Consider the following 26,484-nt stretch of genomic DNA (forward strand, 5'->3'; position numbering starts at 1 on the left):
GTGCAGGGGTTCCAATTTCCTACATCCTGGCCAACACTTATTTTGTTGTTGTTGTAGTAGCCGTCTTAGTGGATTTGAGGTGGTTCTCACTGTGGTTTTGATTTGCATTTCCCTAATGATTAGGGATGTGCAGTGATTTTTTAATAGGCTCGCTGGCCATTTGTAGATCTTCCTTGGATAAATATCCATTTAAGTCCTTTGTCCATATTCAAACCAGGTGCTTGCTATGGTTGAGTTGTCTCAGCCCCCTCTTGGGTCGGGGGGTGGGGCTCACCCTTCCCGTGGCTGTAGCTGCCTCCTTTTTCTGGTCCATGGACCTGTCCTTTATCCTGAGCCCCACGATGCATTGTCGCCCCCCCCAGTCACCCAGACTGTAAACTTCAGGCTCCTCTCTGACAGCTGTGTCTTATTTCTCACATGCAGTGGGTTGCCACATCTGTCAGTTGTGTCTCCACCAGGTTAGTCTGATCTGCCATCTCCCTTGTGTTACAGCCGCCACCCTGGTTGCAGGGCACCTGGGGTGATCTCGTGCCAGTATATTTTGGTGTTGACTCATCTCTGATCTCTGGTGAAATCTCAGGGTGAGGTAGCATGGGTGAAGAGTGGTGTAAAGTATGAAAGAATATATTTAATAATGTTTTATATTTGGAAGACAAAAAAGAAACCTTTTTGTATGGCATGGAATAAAGTTCATAATGTTCATTCTTGCTGGAGGGGCTAGGCACATGCACTTACATCTTGTAAGAATAGCAATTTACAGTATCGATACTGATCCGAACTAAGAAATATTTGGGAGGCATTTAATCTATGCCGGGCACCAAGTATTCTATGCATATTATCTTGTTCAACCTCATAGTAACTTTATAAGGTGGTTGGTATTATCCGGAAACAGAAGCTGAGGCATGGGGAGGCCCAACATCACCCATCTAGGAAGTGGTACCTGTGGTATTCAAATTCTGGAAGTCTGGCTCTAGAACTGTTTGTATAGTTAGAGGAAGCACAGGCTTTTCTATTTTCCAAAAAAGGGGGCAGCTGACCAAACCTGGCCTCAGGAACCCAGCCTTCTTGTTCTTTACTCTGCACCACTCCCCCCGCACTCACCCCTGCTGCCATCTCGCTGGCTGGCGTTCTCTCTCTGTGCTTTTGTGGGCACTGTAGCCTGTGAGCTATTCCTGAGGTGGGCCCAGGTATTGTCTCCCTCTCTCACCTGTACATACTGTCACTCTGGAGTGCCCTCCTCCCACTGTCTCCTCAGCGGGATTGATTCTTCAAGGAGGCCCGATCCCTCATCCAAGCTGCACTGGCTGTCCAGGTCCCCCTCAGCGTGCTTACCGTGGGGCTGGGTGAAGAGAAAGTACCAGTAACCTCTCACCCTGATGTCCAGGCACCTTTAGTGCCTTCCCGGCTCAACTGTAGGCAACCTGAGACGAGAGCCATCTACCGAGAGCAAGGTACCTCGGTCTTCCTCCGTGCCAAGCACAGAGTACGTCGTGAAAATGATGAGTCCCAAATGTTTCCCAAATTGAGGCTCAGGTAATCATAAAATCCAGAGCCATGGTTTTGACTCTTAACTTTTAAAAAATATTTATTTATTTATTTTGAGAGAGCGGGAGAGAGAGCGTGTGCGTGAGCAGGGGAGGGACAGAGAAAGAAAGGGAGAGAGAAAGAATCCCAAGCAGGCTCCACACTGTCAGTGCAGTCTGACACGGGGACCCAAACCCACGCACAGTGAGATCATGACCTGAGCTGAAATCAAAAGTCAGACGCTTAACCGACTGAGTCACCCAGCTGCCCCTTGACTCTTAATTTTTGTGGGTCAACCAGAATTCCCGTCTTCAGAACCGACCTGGGAATCTTTCCTAGAAAAGAATTCCTTTGTATCAGAGACCCTGGCCTCCCTCTTCTCAGCGGGCCCTGACCAGGTTCCCTTTTCAGACCTTTGCTTTCCCTCCTGGCCACAGCAGTTTTGTTAAGCAAAGAGGAAGTTGCTCCAGGGAACTTGCACCTTGATGCTTAAATGCGCAGGAGCCAGGAGAGGAATAAGGGAGGTGGACTGTGCCTGCTGGAGAGTGAGGCCCGGACACGCTGGCTCACGGGGCCTCCGCTGAGGCTGGTTCACTGTGTTCCTGGGGAAGGCTCCTCTCCGAAGAGGCAAAGCGGGGGCTCACTTGGTCTTCACTTCCCCCCCCACCGAGGTGGGCAACAAGTGACAGGTGAGGCAGCAGCGAAAGGCAGAGAGACTTCAGTCATGGCATCAGAAGAAAAAGTCAAGTCCTTTTTCTTTCTTCTTCCAGAACCTCAGCGCTTTGGAAAAGGCTTTTCTCCCTCTTCAAAGAAAAGTTCCTTACTTTTAAGTTTCCCGGGATGCCTCTCTCTGTTTCTTTCTTCCCAACTCCTTCTGCCTCACCCAAGCTCAGACCCCATGCCAGGCCAGCCTGAAACCCCCGCCCCTGGCTGCTCACGTTCCTTGCTCCCGCGTCTGCAGCCATCTCCACACGTTCTGTGTGGCCCTCGGCCCTTCTGGAAGCCCTGAATGTGTCCGGCTTCCTCAGCCTTTGCCTTCCCTTTATTGGTTTTTCTGGGTCCTCTACTTGCCTGTAAGGCCTGAGTATGAAACTTCCCAGGTTGGTAGGGATTGACCCCTCATGGCGCCCCACAGCTTGGAGACATTTGGGGTCACAGGCCTCAGCACTTACAATGTACAAGGCCTCATTTTTTTGTCCAGAAGCATCTGGCAGGTGGGCATCTGACCCAGTTTTAGGTATGTCGGCCCCTTGGCAGCCCTCAGAGGCTTGTGGTGCTCTTGAGTGAGGAGAGGAGCCAGCTTTGTGCTTTGGGGACCAGAGTAGCCACAAGGCCCTCCCTCCGACTGTGTAGGATGGATGAACTCACCAGAGCAAAGCAAAAGTCTAAACTTCTTTAAATAAAAGTTGAAATTGCCTGCTATATTTTTCTTCATGTTTCAGATTCTTTCGACACGCATAAGTGATCTTCTTCCTATTTCCTCAGAATTAACCTAACTTTGACTCATCATTTTTGATTATCTGCTCTCCGGGGGAGCAGAGACAGGCCTCTAGATTACTTGTAAAGTGAGGTTCAGAGGAGCAGTGGGCCAGTAATCTTACTACAGTTAATTCTGTGATGAATGAGGGTAGTCATTATCAAATGTCACAAGTAAGGGAATAGCTCCTATGATACGGGAAAACCTTTTCTGGTTTCATTACAGGACCGAGGAGAATAGTAGGGCAATGCCCAATAAGTGCCGTACATTTGCAAAATCTACACGCGTTTTTATATAGGGATGGGTAAAAAGGGGGAACCAAAGATATTGGACTCTGTATTGCAGTGTTTCTTCCTGTTTGTAAACAGGGGCGGGGGTGGGGTGTTTCCCCCATGAGTCTCTGCTGTGCTTGGATGGGTTCGAAGACTTGGGTCAGGATAGCACTTTTCGGAATTCCTTCTTAGACCTGAAAACCCAAGGCTCTGCCTTCAAATAAATGTCCCTCACCACCCCCCGCCGAGGAGGGAGTGTGTTTATGGCATTTAGTGTAGTGATTTGGCCTCGTGCCAGGGAGCTCGAGGCATGAGTCACCAAGTTACACGTACAGAGCACCTCTTTAATGCACTCCCCTTCCAGGTGCCGGCAGATGTTGAGAAATGTCAGGATCGGATGGAGTGTTTCAACGCTGATCTGAAAGCCGACATGGAGCGGTGGCAGAGCAACAAGAGGCAGGACTTCCGGCAGCTGCTCATGGGAATGGCCGACAAGAACATCCAATACTACGAGAAGGTAATGAGTGTGCCGGCAAGACCCCAGCCCTCTCAGTGAGGAAGCACGTCTAATAGCCAGAGAGAGCCTGGGGCAAGGGCCTGCCCGAAATCCAGCAGCAGCCACCCCTGCGGGTCCTTGCCCCACTGTGCGAGATGCGGCGCCAGGTTTGGGAGCAGAGGCCCCCGTGGGGGTGCCCACAGGGCATTCACGTGCACACGCTGCTCACGGAAGCGGCAGTTCTCTTCTCCCGGGCCCTTTGGGCCTGGTGGCTAGCTGCGCCCCAGAGTCAGCAGGCCTGCAGTCTAGGGAGACAGCAGGACCCAGAGGGCCCTGGGGCTCCCTTACATGGGGTAGGGTCTGAGTCTAGTTTCTACTCCAACCTCAGAGTCACCAAGGAAGGAAGCATGGAGTAATTTTACCACTCCGCTCCCCAACTTGACCAAAGGATGCCTCTCTCCTCCTACCTGCTCAGAACTCCTTCCCAAATGACTCAGCACAAAGACCTGCTTCACCCCGAGCTCCTTCTACACAAGGTCTTGTGTGGTTCTTCTGTTGTGCCCTTTATGCAAGAGATTGCTCAAAGGGAGGATCACTTTGCCAAGTAGGGTGCTCTCAGAGGAGAGTGCCAGTCTTCAGGTTCTCGGCCCTTCACAAGGATCTGGAATGAAAGGGGATTGCTGCAGTGGAAAGAATATCCGCTTTGGCCACTTACTAGCTGCGTGTCTTAGACAAGTTACGTAACCACTCTGGGTCTCATCTTCTCCATATGAAGTGTGTGTGAGAGAGAGAGATGAGGAATAATGATCCTACTGCATGGAGTTGTGAGGACTAGCAATAGTGAATGTAAGATACATGATGATGTTTGGACCCGATGAAATGCAGTAAGTAGAGTTTCCTCCCCCTATATTCCCTGTTGGGAGATCTAAGAGTGGCCCGTTCAAGCAAAACATCTGAGGTCAGTAAGGACGCATGGGGTTTCCACCCACTCTGAGTCAGGTGGCTGGCTCACATCACCATCATTTACATCCTTGTGCAAGTCCTACCCACACCTGGAGCAAGTCTTCCTCTTGGCTGAGGACCTAGAGCCTCCCGAGGGCTTGCAGCTTGCCATCTTTTCTGCTTTTTGAAGGGACAGAATTTCTGCCAGCTGTGAGCTGTGTGGACGGTACATTAAGGCCTCATAGAGACCCCGCTGTCTTTCGTCTCAGAGACGGGGATGATATATTCAAAGCAAACACCGGCCACGTCCCCAGTTTCTAAGTGATGGATAATCCACGTAGACCTCGGATGTTACATTATGTACGTACATTACTTAGACAAGACATGAGACAGAGGTCACCCGGTGGGACTAACAATAAAAGGGTAGCTCAGAGAAGAGTTAAGAACCTGATCCTAAAATCTGATGTTGAAAATGTGTGTGTGTGTGTGTTGTCATTTCAGTGCCTCATGGCATGGGAGTCGATTATTCCACTACTACAGGAGAAACCAGAGGCCAAGTAAGTTCCTTCTTGGGACCGAGACTCTTCTACCTACACAGGGCATGGCACCCCACACCGGGACGTCCCTGTAGTGCCAGAGAGGTGGCACTGAGAAAACAGCCACAGAATCATCTCTCCTTTGTGTATTTCTCTCCCTTCCTGCCCCCCACCCACCTTTGTCTGACAGTGGTTCTCCATTAGTATTTATTCCTTGGTGGAGTCTGTAAGGCTATAATCATCTCTCAGCGAAAGAAGCATACCTCCGTGTTGTGAAGGAGCCCATTAAATCTGGAACACTAAGATCTGCAGCTGAGGGACGAGACAACCCAGCTGACGTTCTGACATCTCATTACAGTCTCCTGTTTGGGGACAGCACGGTTGCCTGCGGTGGAAGAGAGCCCGGTTCTTGCTTTTCCAGGACACAAAGAAGGCGGGCACAGAGGGCAGTCTCGTTTTCCACAGACACACGGGGACTCTGGAATTGACCTGTGTGGGCATCGACTTGTCTCAGCCTAGAAGGGGGTGTTGGCACCTCCACGGAAAGTCCTTAATGTACAGTGGCCTATAGCTGTGAGTGTGGCCTGCTGCCTGCTTGTGACGAGTGGCACCTCTTTTGTGGCTTCTGGTTCACATAGAACCATTTATATCAGCGTCTGTATGCGTCCGTGCCCAAATGAGCAAGCCAGTGTCCTTGTCCTCGTGCGATACCTCGGGGAGCCGAGGGGGCAGTGCTCCCCAAACTTGTTTCTGACACTAGAATGCAGTAGATTGGAAACTGTTTTTTGTGTAAAATGGGGGGGGGGCATTTTTCTCTGTGAAGTTCTTCAGTGTTTTTCTTTTGCTTGTTCAGTGTCGTCAGAGTACAGCTGAGGCCCGTGGTGGGAAGTCCGTGTTGTCTGAGGTCAGAGTAGCTCCCAGTAACTGGGGTCAGTGGGCGTACACTAGGCCCCATCTCCACGTCTGCTCTGTGCCGTCTGCCTTTACCTCACCCAGAACTCCTAATTTAGTGTCTCCTACCACGTCCACGGAGTGTTTGGGCGGCCTTTTGTTGAGAGGCTGGTGTGCTGTAGTGACACAGTGGAGGTTCTGGGAACTCCATGTGCATGTTCCATATGAAGTGCTTTAACCCTCGATAGTCCCTGGTCGGAAAGAAAAGTCGGTACCTGGACGGGCCTCGAAGATGACAAGTACTAACAGCGAGCCCTTTGCTTCTCGATAAGCTAAAACCTCTTCAACTTGCAGCCACGTTCCCCAGTGACCACTGGCTGCATCTCAAGTCTTCAAACCGACACGAAACCGACGAAGAGGATCTATCTTCCAACTCCTTTTCTTTCCTCCTGAAGTGAAGCTACCTATGCCACGTTTGCGCTCTCCCGTCTGTGGCTCATCTCCCCGTAAAATGATCAACCTGAGCCTCAAAGAGGCAGTTAGTGTTCTTGTCGCGACGCAGCCGGGCCGAGGCGCTGGCGCACACGCGGGTCGTAACCCGCAGGTACCCGGCCGCGTGCAGTGTGTCGAGGTTCCTCCACCCCCTCGCGCCCGCGGCGTTGACCTTGGGTGGCCACTGCCGTGATGCCAGGGGTGCAGCAGTAGGCCAGCGCAGAACAGTTTGGCTCTGTTTCATTCATGTTTTGAGGAAGTCACGGTTTCAGTTAGAACTTTTGTATCCGTCGGTACTTGCCTGCACCGTCAGACCCCCTCACGCCGTTCTCAAATCCTGCGATGTGAATTTTTGTTTGGTACAATTAGAAGTGATTCATCGAAGCAGAAGGGTAAGGACAGGCCATCTAGCCCGAGTGGTGAGTCCGTGTTTCATGCTACCTCTAAGCCATCACGTTGGTGCGGGTATGGATGATGGACGTCTGGGTCCAAGCTGACAGCTTGCTGGTAGAACAGGGTGTATATCCAATAACGGGTTGACAGCCCTCTCTTGATATTTCGTGGAAGGCACTAGACTGACCCAGCAGCGAGCGCTCATCTCCAGGAACGTGCAAAGCCTTGCCTTGTGGAATGCGTGCTTTAAAAACGTTGTCCGGTGTCATGAGTGCTTGGAAAGAATCGTGGAAAGAGTTGATGGGAAGACCAGGATCTCATCTGCCGCTAGTTGCCAAAGCCCAGGAGCATTCCCGTGGAAAGTTTAGTTGGAAAAGAAGGCAACCCTTCAAAACAGTCATGGGGCTCCTCTCTGGGACATACGGGAAGGGAGTGGAGGGGGGACACAGTCGTTCCTTACGTTATTGGAGGCAGAAGACTAGCTCGGAGGGGACTCGGGCATCTTGCGGCTTGTCTTTCTCCATTTGTTTGCCATGTGATGTTTCTGTGCTTTAAGACACCAGGGAGAGCTGGGACACTGACGCCAGAGCTGGGAGAACCAGAATATGTTCCAGGCTCCCCTGGAGAAATGGTCTTGCCCGAGAAGGGACGCTTGCCCCTTCCTTCAGGCTGGCGGCAGATGAGGTGAGGAGGCCCAGGAAGAAGGGACGGTAGGCAGTGAAGGAGGCTCCCCAGGCCTCCCCGACCCCCATGGCTCATCCAGCCTCTGCGGGTCAGGAGTCCCAGGCATTTGCCCTTTCATCTCTGTGAGCATGAAGGGGATTCCCTGTGAGAAGTGTGACCGGAGACTTCTGTGCCAAAGACTGCCTCGTAGAGGCTTCGTCACCCCGTCCTTCTTGGCTCCACAAAGTCGTGGTGCTGAGATCACTGCCTCCTCTCTCATAGTTGTGTCCCAAGAGGCTTTTGCTTGGGGACACGCTTGACCTCAGGCATACAGACTTGGACAGGTTTTGAGTCTTGGGCACATGGCAGCAGAATGCAGAGTGACGCCTGTCAACTGCCTCTCGGGTGCGGGAAGTGAAGGGTTCATTCACCCAGGTTAAAAATCCAGGCTAAGGCAGAAGAGGAGAGAATTCCTAGAAACTGAGCAGATTTTAGAGATGCACTTGATGCTGAAGGGAGCACTTGTGCTTTGTGGCAGATACGGACACTGCGGTCTTCCTTGTCATGTGGTGGATCCACAAGGGGATTCTAGGCTACTCTGCCCAAAGCCAAAAAACCTCTGTTCTTCCTGAAGGAGGAGGGAACACGTTTCACAGCCAGGTTTGGGGTTGGGTTTTGTCCTTTAATAAGACTTACTAATGATTCCCAGTGACCTCAGATAAGTGCAATTATGGAGATGATTGGCTCGTATTTCACTGTGCTGCTCGTTGAACTCACCAGTCACCTTCCTTTAGGTGAAACAACAAAAGCCAGTAGGACTCCGGGGGTCGTGGTGAATGTAACGTTAAGTTTGTCTTCATGCCAAATTTCAGCCACACCTGGAGCGTGTTCTACATGTTGTCGAATTAAATGTCTTACCAGTCGCCATCCACACGAGGGATTCTCATTTCTCGTGAGGCCACCTTTGTTTTGAAGTGACAGGAAGTCCTGCTTTAGAGGAGGGCACGGTGACCTGACTGCCTGTCTGCAAGTGGAGTGTGTCTCTTGGGCCGGTAGGTGTCAGCCTGGGACACACCCAGGGTCCGAGTGACTTGGCCCTGCCGTCAAGAGCATTGACATCGCGGGCCCCTGGCTTTGTTTTCATGCCATTCATTACACTGCAGAGTAGTCCTTCTCTACCCTCTGCCCTGAGACAGGCAGGAGAGAGACATCGCCACAGCCTCCCGGGCCCATGTGGGCGTCGTCTGTTTGGATGTCAGGATGGGGTGACCTGGCCTCTCCTCGGGCTGCGCTGAAGGGTGCTCCCGCTCACGAGAGGCTGCCTGTGTTCAGGGCAGGGCACAGCAAGCCTGCGGCCCACCTTCCCGGATGCCTACTCTCAAAGGCCCGTGGAAACTGAGTAATCTAATTGTCAGGCTGGAGTAACACTGCAGTCCATCCCCATTTACAAAACATTTTGGGAATTTGGCTTTGCCTTCTCACTTTCAAGATGGCAACAGATTGGACATGGCCTCTTATGTTTTCTCCATTCAGATGGCAGGTGGCATTTATCAGTAAATTCGAGTAAAATGTCATGATGCCCTGGGTCAGACTGACCTATCAAGCTGGGTGTGTTGGAGTTGTTCTCTGCTTCCTCATGGGTTGTTTTTTTGTTTTTTTTGTTTTTTTTTTTTTTATTTAGTGCATAAACCAGGAACCTGATTTTTCATCAGCCCACCCAATAGGTGGTTAGCTTTCTGCTTTAAGCATGTCTGGCCTCCCTACAGTCGCCTGGATGAGAGTGTGCACAGAGCTATCTGCGTTAGGAAAGGTGGAGGAAAGGCCTTTGTCACGGGGAGTTTGATCGTTGTTTCTTAATTGTATGTTTGAATTGCATTCCGGGTCTGGCTGTCTAACCCTTTCTATGTGGCAGAAAAATATGTTCTTCAGGCAGTTTTTACTACTATAGATAGCCTGTAAATAAGTACTTTGGAAAAAAATAACAAACCAGTAAGATATTTGTCTTATATAGAAACATTCTGTGTGTTTAGCACTTGAAAATCAACAAATCCAGACTTTTAAAATTACCACAGACTGTTGAAAGCCTAACTCTACTTTTTGAGAATTGTCAACACCTACTAATATGCCTTATTCTTCAACTAGTGTGTTTTAGATTCTGGATAGAAAGAATTTTTTAGAAACGTAATCAGTTGTTCAGCTTAAATGCTAGAGGTCTAACATAGCCAGTCCTCAGCCCTCTTAAAGAAATAAGAAAGTGAGGTTCATAATTAGGGCTGCCTTTTGGGAAGAGAAAGCTAAGTATTGCTATTGCCAAATGATATTTTTGATAATGTAAGGAAACACAGGGACCACTGAACCGTGTGTGTGTGTGTGTGTGTGTGTGTTAAAGTGTGAAAGATTAACTTAGTGCCTTTTGGCACACTCTCGATTGTAGAGGATATATGGTATCAGCATTGACAAATCACGTAGATGCAGAGAACTCTAGATGATGACAATATTAATGGTGTACCCCGATTCTGCGGAACAGTTTTTAAAAAGATAACTGGGGGCGGGGTGGGGGGGCTCAGAGCAGCGTGTGTCAGATAGAAATTCTCCACAGGTTGAAATGCCAAAAACCTAAAACCCATTGATTCTTTAGTCCATTTTAATAGAGCTTTTACTATTAAAACCAGTGACGGAGTATTGCAACACGCATGTCCCTGGCAATGCCACCCCCTCACCAGGTGATTCTGGGCTTCCTGCATGCCAGGTCAGAGCAGGTCACACCTGTCCCCACCCATGAGTAACAGGTTGTTCACAGTCTCAGACCAACCCTTCAGTCTCGATGGTACCGGAAGGAGAAAAGGGGGGTGGCTTTTTTCTGCAGTGTGGGAACGGGGAGGGGAAAGCAGATTGCCAACAAGATGAGAATCTGTATGACAAAAAGACACCTGTGTCAGCTGGGCCTTCGTCCGACAACAAACCAGCAGCTGTTAGCAGTCAGCACCACCACCTGGACACCCCTGAGGTCTGGTCCTGTCCCGTAGGCACCCCAACCATTGTACTTCCGTGTGCCTGATTCCTCGATGTCCGCGCATTGGGAATGCATTGAGAGATGATGTACATCTGATATATTTCCATAAAATAAACTGCCAGCAACCTTTCTAACTTGTATTTTAACTGTTGAAAAAGAGATTCAAAACTTTTGCTTAGGTCATGTCCAAAGTGTGGACTGTATTTCTTATTTTTAGAGGTCATTCTTCACATTTAAAATTTTAGAAGAACCCCTCCCCCCGCCCAAGGTATTGATGAAGTCCTCCCTCCGTGTAAATGTGTTCTCTTCTCTCCATGCTGCCAATAAGCCAAATCAGAAGCTGTGAAAAAAAAAAAAAAATGTGCTCAAGAATGTGTGTGGACGAGAAAGTGATTTATTCCCAGGTCAAAGTCTGTTTCATGAAGCTACCAAACTTTAAAAAGAATGTCACCTTTTTCTTTCTTTCTTTGTTATGGAACCCAGAGATTATAAAAAGAAAAAAAAAGTTTTGTTGCATTTTTTGATGCTGGCACGAGGTTTTTGTCCACTTTTTTTCATATATCTGTGTATTAAAAAAACTGTCCATTGTTTACTATGAAATTAGTATTACATTTTGAGGTAAACAAAAGAATTTGTATTGCTTGTTAACTATTAGCTTGTAAATTTAAAAGGTTTCTTTACCTCAATTAACTTAAAGTAATGGACCAATAAACCTACGAATGATGCTTTCTTTACCTTGAATTGTGTTGTCATTTATAACACTTTACACGACAGGAAAACACGTGTGCCTTGTATTTTGTTTTCTTGTTTTCTCTAAAGAGGTATGAGTTTGCCTGCAAGAATCAGGATATACAGAGCAACAGGAAAAAGATATAATTAACCTATTTTTACTCCACTTCTCCGTAGATTTATCCTCAGTTTACCTTCTACACCCCACAGGTTGGCACCGATTTGGGGAAATGAAGAAACTACCTGGTGTCTGTTCACAACCACTGTGATTGGCGGGCAGCCTGGCAGCCAGCCCAGGTACTTTCGTGAGGATTTTTTCCTACTCCATCCCATAGCAAAGCACAACATCATCTCAGTCAGGACCAGTCATTTCCTGATTTTTTTTTTTTTTAACTGCCCTGATGCTTTTAAAAAATCTGTTAGGCAAGAAGAAATGCCTGTGGTTCGTTAGGGTGTCAAGAGCGTGTTTCGAAGGGAGACCGGAATGCTCGGTTAATGACCCCAAAGTACTGGAAATGCACTTGAACTTACTGACAGTAGACATCACTAGTCCAAGACTACAGTCATACACAATGAGGCAGCAAGGCGGGATAAGAGAGCTTTGGGATCAGATCTCAGCTTTTTCCACTCATTACTTCTGTGGTTTTAGGCAAGTCCCATTTCTCTGAACTTCAGTATATTGATCTTTGCAATGAAGACGTGCTTTCCCTTGGTGGGTTGCTGATGGGTTTGGCGATAATGTATATATATAAAGCATCAACGTGTCTGCCAACACTTAGATGACTGGACTGCTTTTACGGGAAGACTCTTCTATTACTTGTTTAGATATGGCCAACTTAAATATCAAGCATTCCCATAACAATCCTTCCCGTTTGCTTTGTCAAATGAAAATTAAGGGGGGGGGTATATATTTCTCGTAACTGCTTTAAGAAGGTGATGGAGATAGTAGGCTGGTGGACTGTGGTCAGACTGAAGCCCTGGGGAACAGATGGGAATAGGTCATAAAAGTTGTGGCAATGGGCGATAGGAAGGGTGATGAATTTAAGAGATTTCTGTGGTGAGGGGAGGGGATCAGAGATGAGATGGAGTTTTCAAGCCTGGGAGCAGGGAGATGACGTCATTAACTCACACGTGAAAAAATCAGGAGAAAAATGTAAAGGTTGGAGTAGCTTAGATGGTGAGGTGGGAGAATAATTTGGTTTGGAATTATGTTTGAGGAAATCCAAGTGGAGGTGTCGACCAGATTGTTGGAAAAAGTGTTCTGGAATCCCTGAGAGTAGACTAGATTACTTGGGGAACATACCAAGGACAGAGCTTTATGGGCCTCAAGAATTAAGGATGGGGGCACCTGGGGGGAGGCTCAGTTGGTTAAGTGTCTGGCTATTGGTTTCGGCTCAGGTCATGATTTCCTGGTTTGTGGGTTTGAGCCTCAAGTCGGGCTTCACGCTGACAGCACTGAGCCTGCTTGGGATTCTCTCTCCCTCTCTCTCTCTTTGCCCCCCTCCCCAAAATAAATAAACTTAACAAAAACAAAAAAAATTAAGGATGCAGGAAGAGGAGGAGAGGGACTCAGGGAACATTCTTAAGAAGAGAAAGGCCCATAGATAACATTGGTTCTTAAGCTTGAGGGCTTGTGAAAACACCAATTGTTGGTCCCCACTTCTAGAGTTTGATTGGGGTGGAGCCAAATCATTTGCATCTCTAACAGGTTCCCTGGGGATAGTGAAGCTGCTGGTTCAGAAACCACACTTTGAGAAGATCAAAGGGGTTAGAACCTCTGTTAGAAGAATTGGTGACCTGTGGCAAGTGGAGAAGGGTCAAAACTGCCACCTTAGTGACAAATTGAAAAGGAGCCAGTGCTGGGGCTTTGAGAGCCCAGCTCAGGCTAAAACCCACAAGCGTATGGTGGGTGAGCATGAGCAAATAAGGACATGTTTCTGGATGCTCCAAGCCAGCTTTTCAGGAGCACGAATGGAGCTGCCAATGATGAGATTCATCCGGGTTGGGGAGCCGATCAGGGGCTGGGACAGGAGGCAAGGAGCCAAGAGGAAGGAGCATAATCGGTGAGAATTTAGCAAGGGAAGCTTGGCCTTGAACTCCACTTCCCATCCCACCTCCGCCCATGTCGTCTGTCTCAGGGAGAGGCTCTGCCTTCTTCCTAGTTGCCTGAACCTCAAATCTGAGCATTCTTGCCTCTATCTGCCCCACCCTCTGCAGATCACCTGTCACCAACTCCTGCTGACCGTGCACCTTCACATCTTATCCAAAGTCAGTCCGCCATTGTCCGTCACCTGGGTTACTACCAGACTCTCTGCTCTTGTGTCCTTTCTGCAAGTCTTCTCTCTCCTTCTGCCCCTTCCTGCCCCAGTTCATTCTCAGGGATGCCAGGACGCATTCCATGCTCCTGCGTGAAATCTTCCACCAGCTATCCCTGTTACTTTAAAGAGAAACTTTCAGGGTGCCTGGGGTGGCTCAGTCGGCTAATCATCTTGACTTTGGCTCAGGTCATGATCCCTTGGTTCATGAGTTTGAACCCCACATCGGGCTCTGTGCTGACAGCTTAGCCTGGAGCCTGCTTTGGATTCTCTGTCACCCTCTCTCTCTGCCCCTCCCCCTGTTGTCTCTCTCTCTCTCTCTCTCTCTCAAAAATAGATAAACATTAAACAAATTAAAGAGAAACTCTTTTTAAGGCCCTATATGTGTATTGTTGTTTCTCCCTACCACTCCAGTCTCCTGGTCTTGATTCTGTCCTTTTGGTACCTGTCCCTCCCCCTCTCTTTGCTCCCCTTATATTGAATTCCTATATCAAAAGACATTTTCACCTTCAGACCTTCCAGCTTGTTATTTCTTCTGCCTGGACTGTCCCTTAACTTCTGGCCTGGGTGACTCCTTATCCTTCCAGGGTTACCGTAGTCCACTTCTTCTGAGAAGCCTTCCCTGCTCTCCTAAACCTGGTTAGATGCTCCCTTATGCTAGCATTTATTATAGGATATGTGGTTGCCAGCTGTTCTGTCTGTTCCACCTGCTGGACAGAACATTCTGTCAGGGCATGAGCAGTCACGTGCTTGCCGTATCTCAGCACCTAGCATGGTGCCGGGACCTTAGAAGACATGCCAGAAAGGCTTGTTTATTCCCTGCAAGAGATCAGAGGTGTAAACTCTCTGAGCCCAAACGCTTGGAGCTTGAAATGCATTCCCTAGCTTTAAGTTTTACCCCCGTATAAGAATGCCATGCCTGTAGTTATAGAGGGAGGCTGGCCGGGGAAGAACGATTCACACGCATACAGTAAATGTTGATTTTATTTGGAGGTGAGCCTGTTTTTCTATGTGTAAGTAAAATAGTCTGTAAAAATAGGTACCTCAAAATAAGACGGCTCTTGGCCTATCTCCTCTGCCCTCTCTCTCCACACCGCCCACTTTGGGAAGAAGTATTGTTGACTGAAAATATGCCATATAATAGTCACTAAAGAAAGTCGTTTGATATTTGCTTCTTAAAAACAACAGTAATGATGGCAGTAAAACTACCCTGAAGCCAAGAGCCTGAGCCCCAAATCTCTCCTGAGTGTTCACAGCTAACAAGGCCTCAGGGAAGAAAGCTTTTTTCAAGGTTTTATTTTAATTAAAATATATATATATATATATATATATATATATATATATATATATTGGCTGATGTTCACTGTTGGGAGTTCTTACAAAGCATCCCCTCTGCGCTCCCTCTAGGCTGTTGAAAATGCATGCTTTGGCTTGAGTTTTCCTGGGGGACCCCCAGCACGGCACCCAGGTGACTAGTTAGTGGTACCTTAGAGCCAACTCCTGGAAGAAAAGGGGCTGCTGTCTGAAGCCCTTTATGCGTCTCGTGTGACTGTGCACGGCCCCCTGCATCTAACCCTTGGAAGTTCACCCTCTACTGTCCCCAGAACCTAACCTCTGACAGGGACGTCTGAAAGCTGAGAAAGTTCTATCACCAAGAAAGTGCTTTTCCCCACCCGCCAGGGACCCCTGAGCCAGAGCAGCTCATGCCCAAGCCAACTCCGGCTGGAACCTGGGGTTTTGGAGCAGTGGCTTGCTTTGGTCACTAGCACCCAGTCCCTTCTTTTGACTTCAAAAGAAGCCATTGCTGGTATTTTCAGCTCCCGTTGGTCACCACCTTCATTTCTCTGCGATGTCTCCATATTGCAGCCATGAGGCTTGTTTGTAGGCCACGATGCTGTAAGAATTACAAGACAAACAGTTGGAATGGGGCAAAGGGTGTGCCTTTTCCTTCCCACCAATGGCCGCCTTTTTTATCACCTATAGACTGAGAGGCTCTGACCATTGTCCCCAGAATGTTGTTCTGAGTGGAGAGATGGCCCATTCCAGCCCTATACTACCTCAAGCCCTTTGCATCTACATTTTCCTTTTCCTGAAATCTCTCTCCATCTCACTACTGCCTGATGAACTCCCACATGTATTTCAAGATCAAAATTGGGCTAATCCAAGCAGAATTCGCTGCCTCATCTTCTGTCCTTCCATAGCCCCTTTATCTGTTCCATAAATTCTCATTACATTGTTTTCAAATATTTGTAAAAAAAAAAAAAAAAAAAAAAAAAAGGGGGGAGGCCTGGGAATTAGGAGCTCTGACTTGAAGTCTCGGATCTGTGTGACCTTTGGCATGTCCTTCCACCTCTGGGATCCTCGGTTTTCTCATGCTTGAGCTCTAGGAACCTCAGTTTCTAGGCTACAGCAACATCTTCCTGGCTGATGGTCAACGCCTGGAAGCCACTGGATGGGGTGCCAACTTAAGTCCAAACCTTCTAAGGGAAAGCTTTGTGGGAACTTCCAAAATCTCTGATGTCCCACCTTCCATGAGTCCCAGAGCTCTACAGAGAGGAACACGCACTGTACTTGAGACAAAACTCATTGTATTAAAGAGCTGGCAGGAAAGTCCAGATGTGGGCCGACACCAGGTCGCAGCCCTGCCTCTGCGGCTGACCCCCCACTGTAAACCCCAGTAGCAAAGCCAGGTGGCGATGGCCGGCCACTGCCTTCATGGTCAGCCGACAGGCAGCTCTGGGATACGGATGGCCAGCAATGCTGGCTAGTAGGTGCCACATCCTTCCAATAGATCGTTCATTAAACAAATACTTTTTGAGTACTTCTTACAGGCCAGCCTCTCTGCTGGACACAGATGATATGTGCTGAGCCAAACGGCCATGGTTCCTCCCCTCAGGGAGCCTACAGTCTGGTAGGCAAGCGTATGAAAAGATAACCCCTAACCGTCAACTATCAGGCTATGAAGGAAAATGGAGGAAGCTTTGGGAGCATATGATAAAAGGACCTAATTTAGATTAAGAAAGGGATTTGTCTCAAAAGCTTTTTGAGAAAATGCTGCTTAAGACCACATCTAGTTGGGTTAAAAAGGAGGCATGGGCGCAGAAGGGGGAAGAGCATGAGGGGTCGCTCCTGGGGCTGACACCTGGGGTCGCGGAGGGTGGTTAGTGACAGAAACAGAAATTACGGAGGTTGGCAAAGCCAGGTTACAGAGGACCTTGTGGTCCATGGGAAGACATTGGGTTTGTATCCTAACAGCGGTGAAAGCCAAGAGCAGAGCTTTGAGCAGGAGATGATGTGATCTGTTTAAACACTTGAAGGAAATTGCTCTGGGCACCTGGTGGAGAGAGGATGGGAGGGAACAAGAGTGGACATGGGAGGAACGGTCCAGAGGCTAATCCGGTCGTTCAAGTGCTCTGGCCTAGGGGTGGTAGCAGTAGTGATTTAAAAAAAAAAAAAAAAAAAAAAAAAAAAAGGATGAATTTGAGGACTGTTTTGAAGGTAGAGTCAGTGAGGCCTGACGGATTGGAGGTGTGGGAGGTGAAGATGAGGGCAGACTTCGGTGACGGTTCCTCCCCCGGGTGAGTGGTGGTGCCATTTAGGGAGGCGGCAAAGGCTGGAGGGGGAGCAGGCGGAGGAAGGCGTCAAGAACCCAATTTTGGAAACTCAGGTGGTAATTTGAAGTCTTGAAACAAGTGCTTTAGATTGCTTCGAGAGAGCGTATGAAGCGAGAACCCAGAGCAGAGCCCCAAAGAATCTTCCATTTGGAGGTGTGTAGAGAAGAAGTGATGAGGTGCTGAGAAAGCCCAGTGACGGCCAAGAGTGAGCATGGGTGCTGGGGCCGCGGAGAAATCACGTGGGGTGAGATGAGGGCTGAGCGAGTCCACTGGATCCAGCTTTGAGAGTGGTCGGCGGCCCTAGTGAGAAGAGCGCTGCTGGTCGAGGGGGGACCTCGGACGTCTGGGCTGAGAAGTGAGTGGGCGGTGAGGACGCAGGCAGCAGGTGCACTCGAGCCTTTGCAGAAGCTGACCGTGAGGAGGAGGTTGGGGAGAGAGAGGGTGGCCGCTCGCGTGTCCGTTCCGGTAAGAATCCAGGAGAGCACAGCTAGCCCGCGGAGGGAGCTCTCTAAGGAGACGGCACAGGTGGCACCCTGGTACCTGGTGACTCTACTAAGAAGCAGTGCGGTGTAGAGGATCAGAGACTGCCTGCGTTCAAATCCTGTCTCTGCCACTTACTACAGGCTCTGAACCTTTGGCAGGTTACGTGATACCTCAGCGCCTCTGTATCCTTATTTGCAGAACAGTAATAGTAATTACGTCAGAGGGCTTTGGGGGAAGATTAAATTCATTAAAACATTTTAAGTAGTAGCTGGCACATGATAAGAGCTAGTTACAGGGTTGCTATTACTATTACTAAGAAACAGGTGGGGAGGGAGGAGAGGGATAGAGTGGCAAGTGGGTTGAGGATGGGCAGAGCCAGAAAGTTCTTTCTTCAGCATCTCCCAACTGCAAGAGGAGCAAGAGGGTGGGGCGCCTGGGTGGCTCAGTAGGTTGCTCATCTGACTTCGGACAGGTCATGATCTTGCAGTCCGTGGGTTTGAGCTCCGAGTCGGAGCTGACAGCTCAGAGCCTGGAGCCTGCTTTGGATTCTGTGGCTCCCTCGCTCTCTGCCCCTCCCCCACTTGTGCTTTGTCTCTCAAAAAAGAAATAAACACTAAAAAAAAAAAAGAGGAGCAAGCAGGAGAGGGCAGGTTCTCACAGTCACGTGAAATGGGCTCACTCTGGTACCAGGCAGGCCTGGGTCACGGTCCCTTCTGGCAAGCAGGCTGTTGGCAGCTCTGACCCAGGGACCCCTCCTCCCCGCCTTCTGCCTCCATTGTGTCCTCTGCCTCCCTGCTCTGACATGCCTTCCTGGGCTTTTATGTCATTGGAACGTAGCTTTTCTTTCTGTGGTTAGAAAGCTCTACTGGTTTTCCCTGTCGCTGTCACTTGATGATTGATGGTTCAGCCTTGGCCTCTTCTAGCTGTAAGAGTTTTTCAGGATCTCGTTTATTTAGTGACTTCACGGAAGGGAAAGGTAATGGAAACACTCCCTTTATACCAGAGTCCTCAATCTTGGTTGTATATTCGAATAACCCGGAGAGCTTTTAAAAAGGCCCGGGCCCAGGCTGCTCTCCCGATCAACCGAGTCAGAATCTCTGGGGGTGGGATCCAGACATCAGTGATTTTTTCAGCCTTTCTAGGTGATTCCAGCATACAGCGAATGAGGCTTTATTTGCACATGTGTCTCTTTACTGCTGAATGGCCACAAGACAGGGAAATAATTAGCAATTACTTACCGTGCCTCATTCACACAAGCACTCAGGTACTTACTCGACTGATACAAGATTCTGTCCCTGCATCTGTGATATAAGACTCTGTGCACGGAAAGTATGGCCAAGTCCAAGTGCGTGTTACACAGCGCACTGGGGTGAGACGTTCAAGGGCAGCCCACCTTCATGTGCCCTGAAGTCTCTTAACAAAGGCACAGGATCCCACTTAGTACGCACACGAAGCAACGAAACTGTGGCAAGGAAAACTGTTGCTATTTTCTCATGGCTTTCATTTGTTCGTTTATATCTCTAGCTGTGCCACCCATTAGTCAGACTGGTTTTCTTTTGTTTTCCTTTGTTTGTTTGTTTGTTTAGGTTAATGAGAATATTTCGCCCGTGTGCCAAATAGGGCTGGGTAAACTTCCAAGTGGCACAGCTACTAATCCATTACTCACCTGGACAAAAAACTGGGGCTCCTGACAGATTTGCATTGCGTGCTAAGTCTTGGTAGCTAAGCCCAACCCATTCAGCCAAGACTCGCATGAAAATAGGGGCACAGGAAAAGGCCTAAGGGCTGGGCAGTCTGAGGACAGGTCTGGCTCAGTCCCACACCTTGAAGAAATGAGAACTGGGCCAAGAAGGCCCTCATAATCATGCCGCTGCTTACACAGATTCTCAGCTGCTTGCCTGCCTTCCTTCCTCCCTTCCTTCCCTCCATCCCCCTCCCTCCCCCTCCCTCCCCCTCCCTCCCTCCTTCCCTTCCTTCACTTCAAATCTTTCTTTTCTCAACTACGAAATAGAGCAAAGAGCCTTCATTATTGATGGCTTCTGTCTAAGGAGGCTCAACCTTCTACGTAGGCAGGGACCTACATTATGATGTGATGTGAGAATTCCAACAAGGGTCTTCCCCCCATCCACTTCCCACTTCTTTCAACCTGCCTTCAGTTATTTTCTATTCTGCTGCCTGTAATGCCACCATTATTGATGTGTAGACTTCTCTGTGCTACCAGGCAGACCCTTTAAAAATGCAAATCTTTGGGGCGCCTGGGTAGGTAGGTCAGTAGGTTAAGCTTAAGCGTCCGACTTCAGCTCAGGTCATGACCTCACAGTCTGAGTTCGAGCCCCTCGTCGGGCTCTGTGCTGACAGGTCGGAGCCTGGAGCCTGCTTCCGATTCTGTGTCTCCCTCTCTCTCTGCCACTTCCCTGCTTGCTCTCTGTCTCTCTCGCTCTCAAAAATAATACACATTAAAAAAAATTAAAAAATTAAAACAAAATGCAAATCTTTATCAAATCCCTCACATGTTATGGTGGGTAGGTTTATTGTATTCCTTTCTCCTCTGGTGGGAGTGATACAAGCCTGAGAGGACCTCACTAAATGAGAAGGGGTAAACAGGCCTAAACAGGTTGAAGCTGTGCTGTCTAATGTAGCGGTCACTAGCTATGCCAGCCGCTTAACACCTGAAATGTGCTCAACCTGGGTCCAAACTGAGATGTGCCATCAGCATAAAACATGTAGCAGATTTCAGAGACTTAGTTAAAAAAACAAACAAACAAACAACAACTCATTGATTAATTTTGTAAATTGATGACATGTTGGAGTGGTATTTTGGATATGCTGGGTCAAGTCCAATGTGTTACTAAAATTAATTTCAGCCGTCTTCCCATTTTTAAACGTCACGAGATGGTTTAAAATCACATACATGGCTTGCTCTTGGGACTCACGCTGGACAGGGCTGGTCAAAGACCATCTTGGTGATGTCCTAGGCTAGCGCTCTTACCGTGGAACCAGACTGCCTCTTTTTTTTTTTTTTAACGTTTATTTATTTTTGAGACAGAGAGAGACACAGCATGAACGGGGGAGGGGCAGAGAGAGAGGGAGACACAGAATCGGAAGCAGGTTCCAGGCTCCCAGCCATCAGCCCAGAGCCCGACGCGGGGCTTGAACTCGCCGACCTCGAGATCGTGACCTGAGCTGAAGTCGGACGCTTAACCGACTGAGCCACCCAGGGGCCCCGCAGACTGCCTCTCTTGGGCTTCTCCAGCCTTCCTCCTGCTTGTTATCTCCCTGACCTGAGTGTTCTTATTTTACAAATGAGACGACTCCCCCACAGAGATCAAAGGAATTGCTCAAGTCCTACCAAGAGCTCCCACAGTCCAGGGGCATGTGCGATTCCGGGGCACTGCCAGGTGCCCAGCCCTTGGAGGGCGTGGAGAGAACACTAGGAAGTGAGGCAGGATGATTCTCCTCTAAAACGACCTCAGAAAAGACGTTGGAGTGGTTCAAGAGGAGATCTAATCCCAGCCTCTAATCAAAAGGAAGTATAAAACTGCCAGGAAGTAACCAGCTGATTGTGGCCCTCTATTCATTATTTACGAGTTCGGGGGTTTCCCAGATTGGCAGATTATTAGCTTGGGAGAACAGGAGGACGTCTTATTTATGGGAGAGCCCCCTCAGAACCCACTGCGTAAATGCTGCAAATAAATAATTCTTTATGATAATAGACTGGAGAGGGTCCAAGAGGCCCTGACCTAAGCCCAAAAGCCCCAGCCCAAACCAGACTCTCCTTTCTTACCCAATCGGGATGATGGCCAGGAAGGAGAGAAAGGAGGAGAGAGCAAAACAGGTGCCCACGAACTTCTCCATGGTGAGCTGATAGATCTTGTTGTACACCGTGGACGTCACCACCCCAGTCAGAGCCAGGGACAGCTGCAGGATGACGAACACCTTTCCTGTGGAAGGGACAGAGGTTACCAAGAAGATATGTTGCTGTCCCTTCCATTTTAGCTGCTAGCCGAGTCTCTAGGGAGCTCTCAGGAGACTCCGCATCCTTCCCAGGGCCGCCTCTCAGTCTTGGCTCGTTCCAGCGGGACTCCTGGCTCCGTCGGCTGCACCTTCCTGCAGCCTGCGGGTAGCAGTGTCCTCCTTTGACGGTGGCTTTTCAGTGACCGACTTTCTGAGTCTCTCCCATCCTCCTGGTTTCACCCCCTCTGCTCTAATGGACACCGGAGTGTTCCTAGAGTATGCCAGGCTGCTTCTGGCACCGTCTCATGGGCCTTTTGCAAGTCCGAACCCTATGCCTCAAGCCAAGCCGCTCTGAAACGGCCCGGGCAGAGAACTTCTGAGAGATTCCTTTCACTCACCGTAAGAGGAGTCCTTTATGAGTTTGGACATTGCCGATCGGATGGTTGTGACGGGGATGAGAGCGAACAGCATGACAGCTCGAGCTGGAAAGAAATCACAAGAGAACACTCCTCGTCGTGCCCAGGCTTGGCCAAGGACTCAATCGGAAAAAGCAAAAGCCTCACCAGGAACCTCCCCCTCACCCCACAATCCCCACGGGCTTGCCCCGCAGGGAGTGGTTTCTCCGCCTGCAGGCTGACACCCTCTCCGGGGCGGGCTGAGCCCCTGAGCTCTGACGGTGCCATAGATGCCGCAGACCCATCTGCGAGGTGGCAGGGCACAGCTGGCACGGTGACGGGTAGTGAAGGGTGTCTTCGTCGGCAGAGTTACGTGGCATCTGGGGAAGTAGAGCTGATGTCACGGGAGTGACTTTAGGCTCCTCTCCTTGTCCCTGGGACAGAGGTGTCTTCTGTCGCCATTCATGAAGCCCTCTGGTAGACAGTGCCAGGAACTTTGGCAAACTGCATCCAGGAGTGTATACCACACGTACAGCCGCCACCACCTTTCCTTCTCACATGCCTTATTCCTAATCCCAATGTGCTGTGTGTTTAAGTGTGGGGGGGAGGGGGACAAAGGTAGAGGTGGTGGGAGGGGAAGGGGAGAGGGGTACTCTGGCTTTTGCACGTGGCCCGTTTATCTGGGAGTCGGCCAAACCTAAGTTGCCATTTTGTTAGGTGTCTTCTGAGATGTGTGACCTCAGCCAAGGGAGAGCCTCTGATAACCGTGTAGAGTTGTTTTTTTCTAATGTGTTAGCCACTGGCCACGTGTGACTATATGAGTTAATTAAAATCAAATCAAGTCAAATTGAAAATTCTGCTCCTCAGCTGTGCCAGCCCCATTTCAAGTGCTCAATAGCCACACATGGCGTGCGGCTGCTTTTATCAGACAGACCAGATTTAGGACATTTCTATCAGTGTAGAAAGTTCTATTCCAACATTGGTCTAAAGAGCTCTCTGCTTGTGGTTGTCCGACCTGTGTCCTCAGGTGGAAACTTCATTCTGCTTCCTTGAAAGAATTTATTACATTGGTCGTGGAAGGCATTTGTGCCTTTTTTTTAATCCATTTTTGAGTAGCCCATGCTTGGCCCCAAATGACTTTAATTAAGGGACCTTTTCAGCCTGATTACCTTAATGTTTTATCCCTTTAAAATTGGAGAGAAGAAATCCAACCCCGTCTCCGAAGGCCAACCTGAAACCTTCCCTCCTGACCACGGGCCCCACCGACCAACCTCCGCTGACCTCCTAGAGCCACAGGCATCACTCTGAGGCCAATTTGGCGGGTAACACAGATGACCCTGTAGACAGTACAACTCAGATGAACTCAACTGCACATGATCCTGTCTCCCTCGTAACTTCCTAGGCAGGGGGTATGGTCTCGGCTGCTGAGCCGGGGACACCGGACCACAGCATCCCTGGTGTCGGCCCCACGACTCAAGGGGCCGGCCGTGCCCTCGTCCTGCCTCCCCGAGAATGCCAGACTCACCGATGTAGAACATGTATGTCTCTTTCACGAAAGCCAAGAGGAGGGCTCCCGACCCAAAGGAGACCATCCCAATCATGATCATAGTGGTGTCCCGGAAGCAGCGGGAGAAGAGCAGGACGCCCAGGAAGCTGGTGATGAAGATGGTGTACCCGGCTGCCATACCATAGCCCACCTGCACTTGATTCCACCTGAGAGGCTCCCTGAGCACAAAAAGGGGCATCACGTCCACGGTGCCCACCACTGCCAGGTCATATATGACGGCACCCACAAAGAGCAGGGCGATGACAGTCTTTTTGGGCACTGCTTTCCCGGGAGATGGAGGGTACCCCTCCACACCCTGCTTGTCTGACTGATCGGGATCCAGGGTACGATACGTGCCAATTGTGCCTGACACCGTATCCACAGCGGGGAGTGCCGTCCTGGGACTGGCCGTCGACTCGGGGACCTTCAGCACCAAGAGGCTGTACACAAGTGCGAAAGTGGCACAGCTCACGCTGCAGGCCGTCAGCACCAGGCCCTGCCCCGAGTGGTGCCGAGTCATCTGCTTGAAGAGGTGCCCCGAGGCCATGCTCCCGCAGAATCCCGCCAGGCCCAGGATCAGGTCGAGGAGGATGAGGCGCAGGGAGCGTCGGTCCTCGGAGGAGCCGAGGGATCCCAGGGCCATGACGCCCGACCAGAAGGCGGAGAAGCCGCCGCACAGCCCGTTCAGCGCCGCCGCCCCGTACAGCACCTCCACGGGCCAGTCCAGCAGCACCTTGAGCAGCAGCCCCAGGCGGGAGAGCAGGAAGCCCAGCAGGGACACGCAGATGGAGATCTTGCGGTGGTAGCGGTCGCTGAGCCAGCCCAGCCCGTAGGCGGACAGCAGGGGCGTCAGGCCCGCCACCAGGTTGTAGACGATGTAGAAGTTGGAGATGGCCCTCTGCTGTTCGTCCTCCAGAGCGTCCCGGGGCGACGGGCTGGCGCTGTGGTTGGAGGAGGCCCCGGCTCCGAAGGACGCCTTCACCACGAGGAGCAGCCCCGCCTCGTAGAGGGAGGCGGCCACCTGCGTGGACGCCACCACGGGCTCGATCAAGGTCCTCACCCGGAGGCGAGGCAGGGGGCCGCTCCACGGGCAGGTGGCCTCGGGGCCCATGAGGGCTCTCGGAGACGGGCCGGAAGGGCTGGCCGGACTCGGTGCGAGCGCGACTGTGCGCCGTGCTCCCGGGTGCGCGCGGGACGGGGCCGAGCCGGGGCGCGTGTGACAGCGGCCGACCCTGTGCCGGTGACCCCCGGGCACGGCCACTCCTCCCGGCCTTTTAAGGCCGCGCCCCGCCCCCGCCCCCGCCGGCCGAGCAGGGCTAGCGGCCGCCCAGGAAGCCGGACGCCCGGGAGCGCACCGCCCGTTTCGGCCCCCCGCGTCGCCGCCCTCCGGTCGCCGCGTCACGCTGCTCCGGCGAGCGCGGCCGCCTGACGAGGGCCGATTGCCCCACAGCCAGGCGTGCCCCGACCTTCCCCTAGCTTGTCCGGGCGGCCGGGGCTGAGACCCCCCCCCCCACCCCCTCGCGGCGGGGAGCAAGATTCCACTGTTTCTGGACGGCAGGTCTGGGCGCGTGGTGGGGAGGGCTTAGGATTCTGCCTGGGCTCGGGGCTTCGGTGTGAGGTTTTATTTTATTGGGTTTAAAAGCAACAGGGGACCCGTGTTGCTTGCTGTAGGGATCTGGGTAGCAAGACTTTGAGAGAAGCGCCACTATCTCTTTGAGATGTTGATTGCAGCTCTTTTGGATGAAAACCCAGCAGTGGGATCCCACGATCATAGGGTCGGTCTAGTTTTAATTTTTTGAGGAACTCCCATGCTATTTTCCATAGAAGCTGCACCATTTTGCATTCCCACCAACAGTGCACAAGGCTTCCAATTTCTCACACCCTCACTAATACTTGTTGTCTTGTTATCTTCTTTCTTTTTTTAATGATAGGATAACCATCCCGACAGGTGTGAGCGATTTCTCGTTGTGGTTTTGATTTGCATTTCTCTGATGATGAGTGATGTTGAGTATGTTTTCATGCTGGTTGGCCACCTGTGTGTCTTCTTTGGAGAACTATTCAGGTCATTAACTCATTTTCAATGGGCTAATAACCCAACTAATAATTGGGCTATTAGTTTGTTTTTGTTTTTGTTCTTACAATTAAATTGTAGGTGTTCTCTATATATTCTGGAGATTAGCCTCTTATCAGTTGGAAAGTGTGCAATATTTTCTCCCATTTTGGGGTTGTGTTTCACTCTGATGTTTCCTTTGCTGTGTAGAAGCTTTTTAGTTTGATGGAGTCCCACTTGTTTATTTTCAGGATCTCGAAGAGATGTCCGTACTCCTGTGTTCACTGCAGTATTGTTCACAATAGCCAAGATGTGGAAATAACCTGAATGTCCACCGATGGATGAATGGATAAACAAAATGTGATATGTGTGCATACAATGGAATACTATTCAGCCTTTAAAAAGAAGGAAATTGTGCAATTGGTGACATTTATGAAACTTGAGGACATTATGCTAAGTGAAATAAGCAGGTCATAGAAAAACAAATACTGCATGATGTCACTTACATGAGGTATCTAAAATAGTCAAATTCATAGAGTCAAAGAGTGGAATGGTGGTTTCAGAGGTGGAGGAATCACTAATCAATGGCATAAAGTTTCTGTTAAGCAAATAAAGAATCTCCAGAGGTCTGCTGTACAACATTGTACAATACGTTATATACTTAAAAGTTTGTTAAAACTCTCGTGTTAAGTGTTCTTA

The 26,484-nt window shown here is 49.9% G+C and overlaps 2 protein-coding genes across 4 annotated transcripts in view; one reads left to right on the plus strand and one right to left on the minus strand.

Moving 5' to 3' along the window:
* Positions 1–11,433, plus strand: part of SNX30 (sorting nexin family member 30) — a 116,558-nt gene extending 105,125 nt beyond the window's left edge. The window contains exons 8-10 of one of the 2 annotated variants that reach the window (XM_043566620.1): positions 3,638–3,790; positions 5,213–5,268; positions 5,438–11,433. In XM_043566620.1, coding sequence (XP_043422555.1) covers positions 3,638–3,790; positions 5,213–5,268; positions 5,438–5,477 — 249 coding nt within the window. In that variant the 3' untranslated portion in view covers positions 5,478–11,433. Of the gene's footprint in view, positions 1–3,637; positions 3,791–5,212 lie in introns of both variants that reach the window. The other variant, XM_043566621.1, reaches the window with a different exon arrangement.
* A 3,276-nt stretch (positions 11,434–14,709) lies between these two features.
* On the minus strand, positions 14,710–25,226 carry SLC46A2 (solute carrier family 46 member 2). Of its 2 annotated transcripts, XM_043566622.1 has the most exons (4): positions 23,715–25,226; positions 22,193–22,276; positions 21,625–21,781; positions 14,710–15,637 (listed from the first exon to the last, which is right to left on the minus strand). In XM_043566622.1, exons 1-4 carry the CDS (start codon positions 24,844–24,846, stop codon positions 15,580–15,582), a joined length of 1,431 nt encoding a protein of 476 aa, XP_043422557.1. In that variant the 5' UTR covers positions 24,847–25,226; the 3' UTR covers positions 14,710–15,579. The 2 variants fall into 2 exon arrangements, with proteins under 2 accessions (XP_043422557.1, XP_043422559.1); XM_043566624.1 differs by lacking the exons at positions 21,625–21,781; positions 22,193–22,276 and having other exon boundaries at positions 23,715–24,970.
* Positions 25,227–26,484: the final 1,258 nt, after the last annotated feature.

Source organism: Prionailurus bengalensis, chromosome D4 (assembly GCF_016509475.1).
Source record: "Prionailurus bengalensis isolate Pbe53 chromosome D4, Fcat_Pben_1.1_paternal_pri, whole genome shotgun sequence".
Lineage (NCBI taxonomy): Eukaryota > Metazoa > Chordata > Mammalia > Carnivora > Felidae > Prionailurus > Prionailurus bengalensis.